This window comes from Andrographis paniculata, unplaced genomic scaffold (genome assembly GCF_009805555.1).
Source record: "Andrographis paniculata isolate CXL003 unplaced genomic scaffold, ASM980555v1 Contig58END, whole genome shotgun sequence".
Taxonomy (NCBI): domain Eukaryota; kingdom Viridiplantae; phylum Streptophyta; class Magnoliopsida; order Lamiales; family Acanthaceae; genus Andrographis; species Andrographis paniculata.
The window spans coordinates 2351965-2365739 of record NW_026137593.1 but is presented as its reverse complement, the minus strand read 5'-3'; the positions used below and the strand labels follow the sequence as shown (position 1 = coordinate 2365739).

Below are 13775 nucleotides of genomic sequence, written 5' to 3'. Positions count from 1 at the left end.
GAAAACCTGATCTCCTTCCTAAAACATAATTTATTGATGGAGAGAAGAAGGCACACATTTGGAAGCGTGAATCCAATCTCGCCCCAACAAAACTGAGTAGGTAGTATTGGCATCCACAACAAGAAAAACAGTCGAAATCACCTCCGGTCCAACCTCAATGGGCGCCACCATCATCCCTTTTGGCTTGGTCGGTTGTCCTGTGAAGCTTGTCATCTCGATGTCTACCGAAGACAAATCGCCAATCTCTTTGCCCAATTTTCTTAAAGTTTTGAGGGGCATGACATTAAAAACAGCCCCATTATCGATAAAAACCTTGTTAACTGGCTTACCACATATGTGAGCGTTAACATAGAGTGGTTTTAAATACGGGATTGCTCCTTCTGGTAGAGGGGGAAAGACCATAGGTGGGGGTCTGCCAACCATTGCTGCCCATTCTAGTTCTTCCTCCTCCTCAAACTTTGCCCAAATGGGTTCTTCTTCGACGAACCATCGCATATCCGTCATCCTGACTTTGAATCCTGCTTTATCAAGTTTTACTATCTTGCTGCGCAAAACTTTCATTTCTTCTGGGGCAAATGATCCGAAAATAATCTCGGGGGTCTCTTCCTCTGCACTTTCTATTTCAGGATCAATATTGATCCGTTTGCAGAATTGACATCGAAAACATCTAGCCTTCTTGATAGGTTTGTTGCTCTCCCCCTGCTCCTCTGTTTCGTGATTCAAGTCCTTCCTTTTAGGTGATGATTCTTTCTTCTCCTTACCTTTATCTGTTCGCTTTCCATGCCGCGCTGCATACCTGCGTTTAGCATTACGGATTTGTGTGCGATTCATACCTGGAAATCGAGGGTCTATGTCTATTGGCAGAGGCTTTCTGTTTCGGCTCCATTTCTCTAGGACTGGATGTGGTTTGCGTGTTGGCCGGTCCCGTACCATGACTTTATCTTTCAATTCTACTTTGAACGACCCATCTTCTCTCTTCCATTTCTCTGCTACTCTAGTTTCGCAAACTTTGAACTTCACTTCCTGATTGGCTTCCCGTTCTTTAGGCTTGCGTTCTTTTCGTCTGGTGTCTTCTTCATCATCACTTTGCACAACTTGTGAAGACCGCAAAGAGATCATTGCAGTAGTTACTTTTGGGAAGGGTTGATGCTCTACTCCTATTGTTACATATTTGAATCTCCCTGCTTTGATGGCCTTCTGTATTTCCTTTCGGAAATGTGTGCATTGATTAGTGTAATGAGTAAAGGAATTATGCCACTTATAGTATGGCCTTCCCTTTATTTCCTCATTCGTTGCCAAACTTTGCCCTTTAGGAATGCGAATCTGCCCATCCGCCAATAGAATATCGAAGATCTCGTCGGCCTTGGATACATCGAAAGTCGGCTGCTCCCTCTCCCCTGTTCCTGGCAATGGCTTTAGTTTCGAACATACGTACGGTTTGCCATTCACAATTTCGGCTGCCATCTCTTCAAGAATATTTCCTTCTTCTGGCGAATAAATCTCTGTATCAACACTAGCCATTTGCTGTACCCTGTTCCGACGAAAGTTGTGATCTTTTTCTCTAAACAAAGATTCTAATCTTCCTGCTTTGGAGGCCAAACTAGCCAAGTCCTGAACATCATGGGCTGTCAATGCCTCCCGAAGTCTCGAATGCATGTTTCTGACCACCAAATTGGTCATTTCACTTTCCTCGATGATTGTCGGGCATCTGCCTTTCATGAGTCGTATCCGTTCAATAAACTGATATGCGGTCTCTTCTGGCATCTGTCGGATCTCTAAAAGATTTGTGAGTGAGACTGTCGGAAGAGGATTTAAAAATCTTGCATGGAATGCTGCCTCCAGACTTTCCCAGGTTTGCAACTGCCCGGGTGGCAAATTTGCAAACCATGAAAAAATGGTCCTTGTAAGTGATAACCCGAACAATTGTAATTTATAGAAAGAATTATTGCCCACTTCCCCTAATTGGGCCGTGAAACGTCCCACATGCTCTATAGTCGATGCCCCGTCTTCTCCAGAAAATGAATGAAAATCGGGTGGTCTGTAATTCCTTGGAAGCGGATGTTCGTTGATGATTCTTTCTGGAAATGGTCTCTGATACGCAGGTATGTTGACCGTCTGGGGGTTTATTCCAAAATGTACCCTCAAGACCTGAGCAATGTCCTCTGGGTCTACTCTGGGTGGGACAAGATCCAATGCCTGAATAGGATTGTGAGCCTGGCCTCCCAATCTTTCCCCTCTGAGGTCGGTAGGCTCGGTCCTAACACCCAACGGAATGTTATTCGGGTATGTAAGAGGAGTCTTCCCTCTGTCAACCCTTGGGGCAGTAACACTTGGAAAAGTGTTGTCCACATATGAAGGCCCCGAAAATTTGTCTGTAACCTGGATGGTGATAGTTCTGGTGGCGTCTGGATGGGTTGCAAAGTAACCCTTGATAACGCCTGATTTAACGTATTTTGCATAAGATTTTTTTGCTCCCGCAACATTTGTTGCTCGCGCAACATATTCTGCATGGCCAAATTATGCTGGTTGTTCAATTGTTGAACATAAAAAACCCAGTCAGCGGGTGTTTGTGGCATTTCTCCTGTATTTGGCATAACAGGTGGTGAAACCGTTTCTCCCACCAGTGCCGAAGATGATTGAGGCTGTGAGCCTGCCATGTGGATCTTTCCGACGATTCGGCCGGATCTCAATCGTATGAAACTCTCCGTTGACGTAGGATCAGCAATCTTGCCTCGACTCCCACTGTGGTCGCCAAATTGTTGATGCGTTTTTCAACAATAAAAAGTAAAATTCGAAAATAGAGAAATATCCCCGAATTTGATAGATGAGTAACTGAAATTAGAAACCTCTAAACACTGTAGAATACATAAAATAAAATAAGATAAAAATAAAGACTGGAAAATAAAGTGGTGATCCCCAAAAACAATTTTCTTTAATTTGATGTCGATTGAAGATGCCCCCTCTATACAGTACGGAATCTTTAAATAACCCCTTGAAGATACGGTTCGAACCGCTATCCGGTCGGTTACCATAACCGTTGTTAACTCCCCAAAAAGTTCTCTTCTATCGACACGTATGAGAACCGTCCTATCACGTCCGACCTTTGAAAACCGCTCGCCAGTTGAAACTACCCTCCACTATCAGAAACTGCTTTTTACCCGACCTGCAGGATAACTACTTTTACTACCTGACCTTTGAACTTGGTCCGACTTCAATGTTCCGACCTTCTTACGCCCAACTATTGGAATTTGTCCCGACTAGGTCCGACTTCACTATCCGAACTATTTAGTCCCGACCAGGTCCAATCTCATCATCCGTCCGACTTTCTTACATCCGACCCTTGGACTTTGTCCTGACTAGGTCCGACTTTAACATCCGAACTATTTGGTCCCGACCAGGTCCGATCTTATCATCCATCCGACCTTGGAGATTTACCCGACCAGGTTTGATCTTAACATCTGACTCTAAGCTCATCCGACGCGGTTACTGCAATCCTACCTGGACTTTCAAAAGCCCATTAGACGTTTCGAACAACCTAATCTTGGCAGGCCCATTCCCTAAAAACCTATCCATCATTTTTAGTGCTCAACAATATGATAACGTATCTAATGTAAAATACCAATTATAATAAATCACTACAAGAAAATATCAATTTTATAATGAGATTTTTTTCGTCCCTAAATTCACTTTTTCCGTTACTAATGATGTTAGAGACAAAATTAGAAATTAAATTATGTTAATTACGTGAACTTTAGGGACATAATTCCGTTACAAATATACTATTTTTTTTTAGTGAATGTATAAACTATTTATTAATTTTAGTAGCAATAATAACATTTAATAACTGTATAAATGTTTTTTAAATTTTTAAATTCGGAAAACTCTAAACTGTTGCCTACATATTTTCAGTGATATATATATGACTGTATTTCCACATTATTACCATATGAATAATTCTTATAGCAACATATGCATATGTATATATATATAAATATATATATATAAGACTTAAATAGAATTCTTCAATCTCTTATTACTATTTTAAAAATTTGTTGGTTTGAATTTTAGATTGAAATTAATATTATTCAGTCCATTTTCATTTTCAGTATTTAATAAATCATACTCCCTTTGTTCTAAAATTATGGTTTTAGGTTGGGTACGAAATTTTAAAAATATTTATATTATATTGATAGTTGATAAAAAGTACGAATAAAAGACTTTTCGCCCTTGTGAGTATATTAACGTAAAAAGTAGTGACATTAGTGTAATAATAATAAAAAAATAAAGATAATTTTATGGTGATATGAGTATTTATAGAAATGAGACTATTGTTTGGGATAGACAAAAAATAATAAACAAGACTATTGTATTGAAATAGGGAGAATATTATATTTTTATAAAATATTATATAAAAATTTAAATTTAAATTAAAAAAATTATATATTTAATAATAATTATTATTGTAATAATTTAATACTTCCTCGTTCGTTTAAATCTATGTTCACTTTCTCTTTTGAGTTATCATCAAAAAATATTTTTATTTTTTTTAAATAAAAAATTATTACACTTCTATAATTTTTACTATAAAAAAAATAATCATTATTATTCATTTTTATTAAAATACGTATTTGATTAAATGAAAATATATTTATATGAAGAATAGAGTAGAATTTATAATCATATTAATACATAGCACGGCTCCGATTAGATGAAAATATAAAATTTATAATCATGTAAAATACATAGCACGGCCCTCCAATATTATTTGTATATAAGGAAAGACAAAAAATTAAATATTTATTGAAGGCAAAGAAGCAAAGTGAAAGAAGACAGTGTTAGGTCAAATTAGTAATAAAAGTATCTAAAGAAGAAAAGTTGACAGCTACCTAATAATTATTTGGATATAAATAAGAAAGTATCTCGATTGTTATTTTTTTAATTTTGTATTTTAAATTTAAATCACTCTTTCACGATTCGTAAGATTCTAATAGAAATAAATAATTTTTAATAAAGATTATAAAAAATTATATAAATAATATATAAAAATATATATATATATATAATGCTATATTAATTCTTTCACACCCTAAGTTAGCCCACGACAAGAGCCTAGTCAAAGTTACTTTTGCCGATTAAAATAAAAAAGAAAAAAAAAAAATAAAGAAGAAAAGTTAAAAAATCCGGACATGGTAAGCCCGGCCGGCGATCCATTGTAATTGTCGACTTCTAGAAACTTCTTTTTACTCTTGGCAACAAGCACACTATGTCAGACTTTCCAGCAAATCCATGACTCACTCACTTTCTAATTTCTAGAAGCTCCATGGCCTTCAAATCCCCACATCATAACCCACCACTCCAGATCCCCAGCTCCTGGGACCTCGGAAAACCAACCCTTTAATACCTATATAATCACCCACCCCTGCCCCTTTCCTCTTCACAGAATCCATGGCCGAGCTAATCTTCATTCCTTCTCCTGGAAGAGGTCACTTACTCGCCAATCTCGAAATGGCGAAGCTCCTCGTCTCCAGAGATCGCCGCCTCTCCGCCACCGTTCTCGTCATCCGCCCCTTCTACGACCCCGCCAGCGCCGCCCACTCCTACGCCGCTCTCGCCTGTGACGGCTCCGACTCCAGGATCCGATTCGTCGACATATCCGACCCGACCGCTCTCGCCCTATCCGACTCGGAAGGCTCAACCTCCCCGTTCCATCTCCATGTCCACTACATCGCTAATCACAAGGATCGCGTCCGGGAAGAAGTTTCCAGAAGAATCCAGGACTTCAAGGATTCCGATCGCCGTCTCGCCGGATTCGTAGTCGACATGTTTTGCACGCCGATGATCGACGTCGCCGGCGAGTTCGGCGTCCCGAGCTACGTTTTCTTCACGTGCGCGGCGTCGACCCTTGGGGTCATATTCCATTTCCAAAAATTGAGGGATTCCGAGCACCGGGACATCACCAAGTATGCCGACCAGATGGTGTCAGTGCCGTCGTTTAGATTTCCCGTCGCCGGGAAATTGATGCCGACGGGAATGCTCGATATTGACGGTGGCGGTGCAAGGTTAATAGATCTAGCGAAGAGGTTTAGAGGAACCAAAGGAATCTTGATCAATACTTTCTATGAATTGGAATCTTATGCCATCGATTCCCTTTTGGCAGGCGAAAAGATTCCCCCGGTTTACCCGGTCGGCCCGGTTCTTTCTCCGGGTGAGGATAAGAATCGTAACGACACAATGAGATGGCTCGACACCCAACCGGACAAGTCGGTGGTGTACTTATGTTTCGGGAGCAAGGGTACATTCAAAGAAGATCAATTAAGGTTGATCGCGATTGCCTTAGAAAGAAGCGGGCACAGATTCTTATGGTCCCTCCGGAAACCCCTCCAAAATCAGCAAATGTACCTGACACCAGGTGAGTACAAGAATCCCGAGGAAGTTTTGCCCCAAGGCTTTCTCGAGCGAACCAAATTCGTCGGGAAAGTCATCGGGTGGGCCCCACAAGTGGCCGTGTTGTCACACTGTGCTGTTGGAGGTTTCGTGTCCCACTGTGGATGGAATTCGACCTTGGAGAGCTTGTCGTGTGGCGTGCCACTGGCAACGTGGCCGTTATACGCGGAGCAACAATTGAACGCGTTTTTGCTCGTGAAAAAATTGCGGGTGGCCGTCGAAATTAGAATGGACTATAAGCAGGGTAACAATGTGATTGTGGGTGCCGACGAGATTGAGAATGGGATTAGACGATTGATGGAGAGCGGAAGTGAGATTAGGGCCAACGTGGAAGCCCTCAAAGCAAAGGGCGGAGCGTCAGGCCGAGAGAGGGGATCGGCATTCGAGTATTTGAGGCAATTCATCGACGATGTCGTGAAGAATAGCCTATCAAATTAGATTAACAATTGATGAGTATTGTTTTCAAATTTTATTTGAATTTATTTTGCCCATGTTTTGATTAAATAAATTTAGTAAGATTATATTCTCTATATTATCATTTATAAATTATGCTTAATTAAATAGATTATTCACATATAAAAATAAAGACTCGGTTGTTATACACGTACATATTTTGTACATAATGCTATGATGCAGTAAAAATAAAACTGTTGTCGTAAAAAAATCGTCACCAACGGCTTAATTGAAAACGTCTGTCGGAATTGATTTAATTTTAGGGTTTTTCGGCCTCCTCAAAAAAGATCCGGGCTATCTCGCGATAACCGAAAAATTGATGAAAAAAAAAGGTAAAATAAACAAGAACGAAACTTAAAATTAAATTGGAATTAATCGAAGAAAACTGTAAGAATTTGGAAAAATTACAAGAGAATAATGCAGAGAAAATTATGCAAAAAGAAGAAGATTCATGATGAATGGCCGTCCTGCTCTCTTGGATCTTCTTTAAATAGTTAATTTTTTTTAATTTATTTGAATAAGATCTTATTCCACTTTTTTCTCCAACAACTTCAACAACTTTCTAACCACTTATTTGACCTTCTTGCCTCCGTTGGACTGCTTCCAAGTCAAGTTGGACCTCCTTGAACGATGGGCTAGATGGGTCAGAAGGTCTGTCTGCTATTTTGGACCGTATGTTGGGCCGTGAATGTCTTTGGACTTGGGCTGCACTTGCACTAGGCCGGCCAAATAATTTTGGGTGTGTACAAATGCCCCCCACAAAATCATTTGGATAAGAATCAACTCGTGGTCCTGATGATTTTGTCGAATACTTGAGTATTTTCACCTGTCCAACCATTTTTTCTGCTTTTGAAAGGTCATCGTTAACTATAGTTTGATCGTGTCTTCTTTCCAACTCCCAAAGAGAATGATAGAACCTTTTAAGATATCCTCTATTAATGAACATCTTCAGCTCCTCCCCTTCGGGCTCCATCAATCTATATGCGCCGTTAGATAACTTGGCCGATATGATAAACGGCACTTCCCATGTTGTGGACCACTTCCCGAGCTTCGCATCGTTTGGGCCTTCTGAAAGGACGACCTTTCAGACTATGTCACCTTCCTGAAAGGTCTGAGCCCTCACGCGCTTTCGGAAGGTTGATTCGCCCTTCTTCTTTTGATGTCGAAGGCGTTCAAGAGCCTGCAATCTTTCTTCGGGCAAGGCGTCGAGTTCTTGAAGTAGGGTATGATCCTACTATCCCATCGACAGCTAGTTCATCTTCAAGATCCAGAGAGAAGACACTATAATCCTCAACATAAGTACAACGTCATGGCAGTAGGTCAGCCTGTAATGAGTGCTTCCAGTTACAGAGGATTTGACATTCCGATATGCCCATACAGCCTCTTCCAAAGTATCATGCCAGCCCCCTCGGTTTACCCTCCAGCGCTTTCTTGATAATAGAAATCAAGATTTTGTTCGTCGCCTCGGCTTGTCTGCTAGCCTGAGGGTAGTACGGAGATGAATGGAGTAACTGGATTTTTTATTGAGTTGTAAAAGCCCTGACCTTCGCGCTCGTAAACGCAGTCCCTAGGTCAGTGGTTATCATCTTCGGAATGCCAAACCTGTGAATGATGTTATTTTTAATAAAGCGTATGACATTATTGTAGACAAAAAATTGTGTTATTTTTAATAAACACAAAATATTTACAAATTATATTTGATTTGAATTTAAAGCGGGTCCTATTCTCTAAATGGGTCATTTGATTCTCCTTCCGGGTCGATTTATTTTCCAACTTGGTTTTCGATGGCTTATTTGATCCGAAGAGGTTTGGTCTTCAGTTTGACTTTGCCGGCTTTTGGAGGGTTTTGGTCTCCGTGCGGGCGATTTGATCATCGGCTTTGGATTTGATGTCTTTTTTAGACGATCCAAGGCTTTGATCTTTGATTTGGCTTTGTGCCTTTTGAAGGGCTTCGGTCTCCATGTTGGCGATTTGATCATCGTCTTTGGATTTGTTGTCTTCTTTGGACGATCCGCGACTTTGACATTTGTTTTGCTTTTTCCGTCTTTTTTTGGACTTTGGTCTCCGTATTGGCGATTTGATCATCGTCTTTGGATTTTTTATCTTCTTTAGACGATCCGCGACTTTGACATTTTTTTTGGCTTTGCCGCTTTTGGAGGAGGAGGACTTTGGTCTCCGTATTGGCGATTTAATCATCGTCTTTGGATTTGTTGTCTTCTTTAGACGATCCAGACTTTGATCTTTGAGGAGGTAGATTTGGTGCTCCATAACGCTTTTGGTGGCATGTCCCTTTGACTTTTGGATCGAAGAGGGCCGAGTTTGCGCCTTTTATGAAGAACGCGATGAACACCTCAAAGCTTTGAGAGAAACTTTGAAGACCTTCCCTTGGCTTTGACGAATTCCTCGACGGCTTTGAGAGCTTTGATCCTTCCTCCGGCTTGGACATACGACGAAGAACGTTAACTTCATCGATTCGTCAACCAATATTGGATCATTTGTCCAAATTAGTAACTTTCGATGAAGAACGCTTCGAAGGACATGAAGAATATGAAGAACAATATAGAGAGAGTCTAGAGACTTACCCCTTTGCTTGAATCCTCGATGCAACTTCGGTGTCTAATGAATTGGCCAAGGTTCCTATTTATAAGGGAGGGTGGCATTGGCTTCCTTTTCAGATGGTGCCACGTGGATGGAAAGATTATAATCTTTTCTTTTCCATCAGATGCTGCTTTCCATTCTTGACGGATTTAATTGTGCACCTTCCTTTTTCGCCAAAATCTTCATATCATTGTATTTTTTGGAATATATTAGTTTATATACTTCCTCTATTGACAAGATCTTTATATCATTGCATTTTTTGGAAGATATTAATTTGTATAATTCTTTTATTGACAAGATTAATTTATTTTGCTGCCAAATTTATTATGGCTCTATTTATGCACGTAATATTTGTACGATATCTTCCATTTTAAGCATATTTTTGCATTAATCGTTGATATTTATTGTACAAAAATTAACATATGTGCATAATTAAGTACCATATATTTATATTATTGGAATTTTATTTTCTTCCAAAATACATGATATTTAATTTAATTTAGACATTTAATTTTTAATGCCTACAAAATGCCCCCTCGAGACTTGTTTAAGCCGACGCAAAACGTTTAAGGCGTGAACGAGTCTCGAAACATAAAAAAAGAAGTTTTTTTTTCTTTTTTTTAAGAAAATTTTTTTAATGGCTTTTTTTTTGCCATTTTTGTTTTTGTTTTTTTTTTTGTTGGACGAGATTTTTTTTTTTGTCCAATTGATTTTTTTATGCCCGATTTTTATTTTTACTTTTTTTTTGGACGGAATTTTTTTTTGTCCAATTGATTTTTTTAAGCCCGATTTTTTTTGGACTTTTTTTTTGCCCAATTTATTTTTTAGGGCTTTTTTTTGGCATAATTGACTGAACTCGGAGTTATATTCCAAGTTGCCTACGTATCCGGTTAAGGAATCAAGTCATAACGTAGTTCAAAACAAATTGAATTTGTTTGTTTTTGTTAAACAGTTTATTCTCGTGTTAAGGAGTTTTGTTAGAAAGTTTATCCTCATTCCCAAGATATTGCAGAAAGTTTATCCTCATTTCAAGGAGTGTTGTAGGTATGATTGCCCCCACTGTTTGAAGTGTTGTATTTCTCGTTATCTGAGAAATCTTCAGTAGGCGGTCCATACATTCCACTAGACATCATGCTCAATTCCATATCATGAGCGCGAGTGGCGAGTTCTTCAAAAGTACGGGGTCGGATTCCTTGTAGGATGTATTTCAAGCCCCATTGCATCCCTTGAATGCACATTTCTATGCCGGAAGCCTCGGACATACGGTCTTTGCAGTTGAGGCTTAGACTTCTCCAGCGGTTGATGTAGTCAATTAGTAGTTCATCTTTCCATTGGCGGTTGTTGGTGAGTTCAGTCATGCTGACGGTTCTCTTTGTGCTGTAGAACCGATTCAAGAACTCGTACTTTAGTTGTTCCCAATTGTCGATGGAACCAGCCTCTAAGTCAATGTACCAGTCGAAGGCGTTGTCGTTTAGTGACCGCACAAATTGTTTGACTAGGAGGTCTCCATATGTTCCAGCATCGTTGCATGTCTCGACAAAGTGCGCTATATGTTGCTTTGGGTTGCCTTTGCCGTCAAATTGTTGAAACTTTGGTGGTTGATAGCCCGTTGGCATTTTGAGGGCGTCAATTCTTGCAGTGTAAGGCTTGGCGTAAGTGTGCGTCGGCCTTGAACTCCCTTCGAATTCTCTTTTGATTGCCCCATTGATGTATTTGTCAAGTTGGGATATATGGATGAAGGAGTTGGATGATCCTTGAAATGGATTTAATTCCGCCACCTTTTCTTTGCCATGACGTTGCTCCACAAATGTTGCCGCTTTATTTTGGACCGCTGGGGAATATTGTTGCTTTTCATTTGCATGGCCGGCTTCTTCAGGCTTGTCTAGCTTTGTGAGAAGTTTTTCAATGAGGGCATCTTGTTGTTGCATGTGTTGAGACATTCCTTCAACGATTTTGGCCAATGCTGCAAGTTGATCTTCTATATTTGAAGCGTTGATAGTCATCACCGGAGCAGAGTTTGATGCGGTTGAATGACTTGAAATTGGCCGATGAGTAGGTGGCATGAAAGTACCTTTGAAGCTTTTATATTCCTCGCAGAGAAGACTTTGATCCACAATCTTTGGGTCATCAATATTTGAAGCGTTGGTAGTCATCACCGGAGCAGAGCTTGATGCGGTTGAATGACTTGCAGTTTGTTGAGGGGTGAACAGTGCGGCAGTACTCTTAAAGTTGTCGTCTTCTTCATAGAGTGGACTTTGCTCTGTGATTTTTGGAGAAGTGTCTTCAGATAACGACAATGCTCTTTTGGTCATGCTTCGTGTTGTCATTCTAGTATTTTTCGAAGCGCTTGAGGTTTTGGACGCGATGGGTGCGCCAACTTCTTTAGCAGCGACGGCGGCTTGAGCAACAACTTTTGACGCAACGTTGGAAGTCTTGATCTTGTAGGAAGCCATTGGTTGTTGAAAGTTCGTCGGAAAGAGAGATGAAAGGTAGAGAGGTCGCACTGGGCGTGCCAAAAATCTGTAGACAAAAAATTGTGTTATTTTTAATAAACACAAAATTTTTACAAATTATATTTGATTTGAATTTAAAGCGGGTCCTATTCTCTAAATGGGTCCTTTGATTCTCCTTCCGGATCGATTTATTTTCCAACTTGGTTTTCGATGGCTTCTTTGATCCGAAGAGGTTTGGTCTTCAGTTTGACTTTGCCGGCTTTTGGAGGGTTTTGGTCTCCGTGCGGGCGATTTGATCGTCGGCTTTGGATTTGATGTCTTTTTTAGATGATCCAAGGCTTTGATCTTTGATTTGGCTTTGCCGCCTTTTGGAGGGCTTTTGTCTCCGTGTTGGCGATTTGATCATCGTCTTTGGATTTGTTGTCTTCTTTCGACGATCCGCGACTTTGACGTTTTTTTTGCTTTTTCCGTCTTTTTTTGGACTTTGGTCTCCGTATTGGCGATTTGATCATCGTCTTTGGATTTGTTGTCTTCTTTAGACGATCCGCGACTTTGACATTTGTTTTGGGCTTTGCCGCTTTTGGAGGACTTTGGTCTCCGTATTAGCGATTTGATCATCGTCTTTGGATTTGTTGTCTTCTTTAGACGATCCGGACTTTGATCTTTGAGGAGGTAGATTTGGTGCTCCATAACGCTTTTGGTGGCATGTCCCTTTGACTTTTGGATCGAAGAGGGCCGAGTTTGCGCCTTTTATGAAGAACGCGATGAACACCTCGAAGCTTTGAGAGAAACTTTGATGACCTTTCCTTGGCTTTGACGAATTCCTCGACGGCTTTGAGAGCTTTGATCCTTCCTCTGGCTTGGACATACGACGAAGTACGTTAACTTCATCGATTCGTCAACCAATATTGGATCATTTGTCCAAATTAGTGACTTTCGACGAAGAACGCTTCGAAGGACATGAAGAACATGAAGAACAATACAGAGAGAGTCTAGAGACTTGCCCCTTTGCTTGAATCCTTGATGCAACTTCGGTGTCTAATGAATTGGCCAAGACTCCTATTTATAGTGGAGGGTGGCATTGGCTTCCTTTTCGGATGGTGCCACGTGGATGGAAAGATTATAATCTTTCCTTTTCTATCAGATGCTGCTTTCCATTCTTGACGGATTTGATTGTGCACCTTCCTTTCTCGCCAAAATCTTCATATCATTGTCTTTTTTGGAAGATATTAATTTATATACTTCCTCTATTGACAAGATCTTTATATCATTGCCTTTTTTGGAAGATATTAATTTATATACTTCATTTATTGACAAGATTAATTTATTTTGCTGCCAAATTTATTATGGCTCTATTTATGCACGTAATATTTGTACGATATCTTCCATTTTAAGCATATTTTTGCATTAATTGTTGATATTTATTGTACAAAAATTAACATTTGTGCATAATTAAGTACCATATATTTATATTATTGGAATTTTATTTTCTTCCAAAATACATGATATTTAATTTAATTTAGACATTTAATTTTTAATGCCTACAATTATTATGTTGTACCTTGGCCAATGGAACGGCTTACGCCCACATTGTGAAGTAATCTGTAGCTACGACAATAAAAGAATGTCCATTGGAAGATGGAGGATGAATCTTGCCGATGATATCCATCGCCCACCCACGGAAAGGCCAAGATTTGATAATTGAATGAAGTTCTTCTACGGGGACTTGTCAAAGTGGTCCATGGCACTGCCACACTGAACATCCTCGAGCATAATCGACGTAATCCTACTAGATTCGTGGCCAAAAATTGCAGGTGATTGTCCGTT

The 13775-nt window shown here is 39.8% G+C and overlaps 1 protein-coding gene across 1 annotated transcript; it reads left to right on the top strand.

The window, feature by feature from the left end:
• Window positions 1-5427: 5427 nt before the first annotated feature.
• LOC127257716 (anthocyanidin 3-O-glucosyltransferase 2-like) lies at window positions 5428-6931 on the top strand (the record flags this gene model as incomplete). Its single annotated transcript, XM_051284182.1, has 1 exon — window positions 5428-6931. A coding segment is annotated over one exon (1455 nt), but the record flags the coding sequence as incomplete, so codon positions are not given.
• Window positions 6932-13775: the final 6844 nt, after the last annotated feature.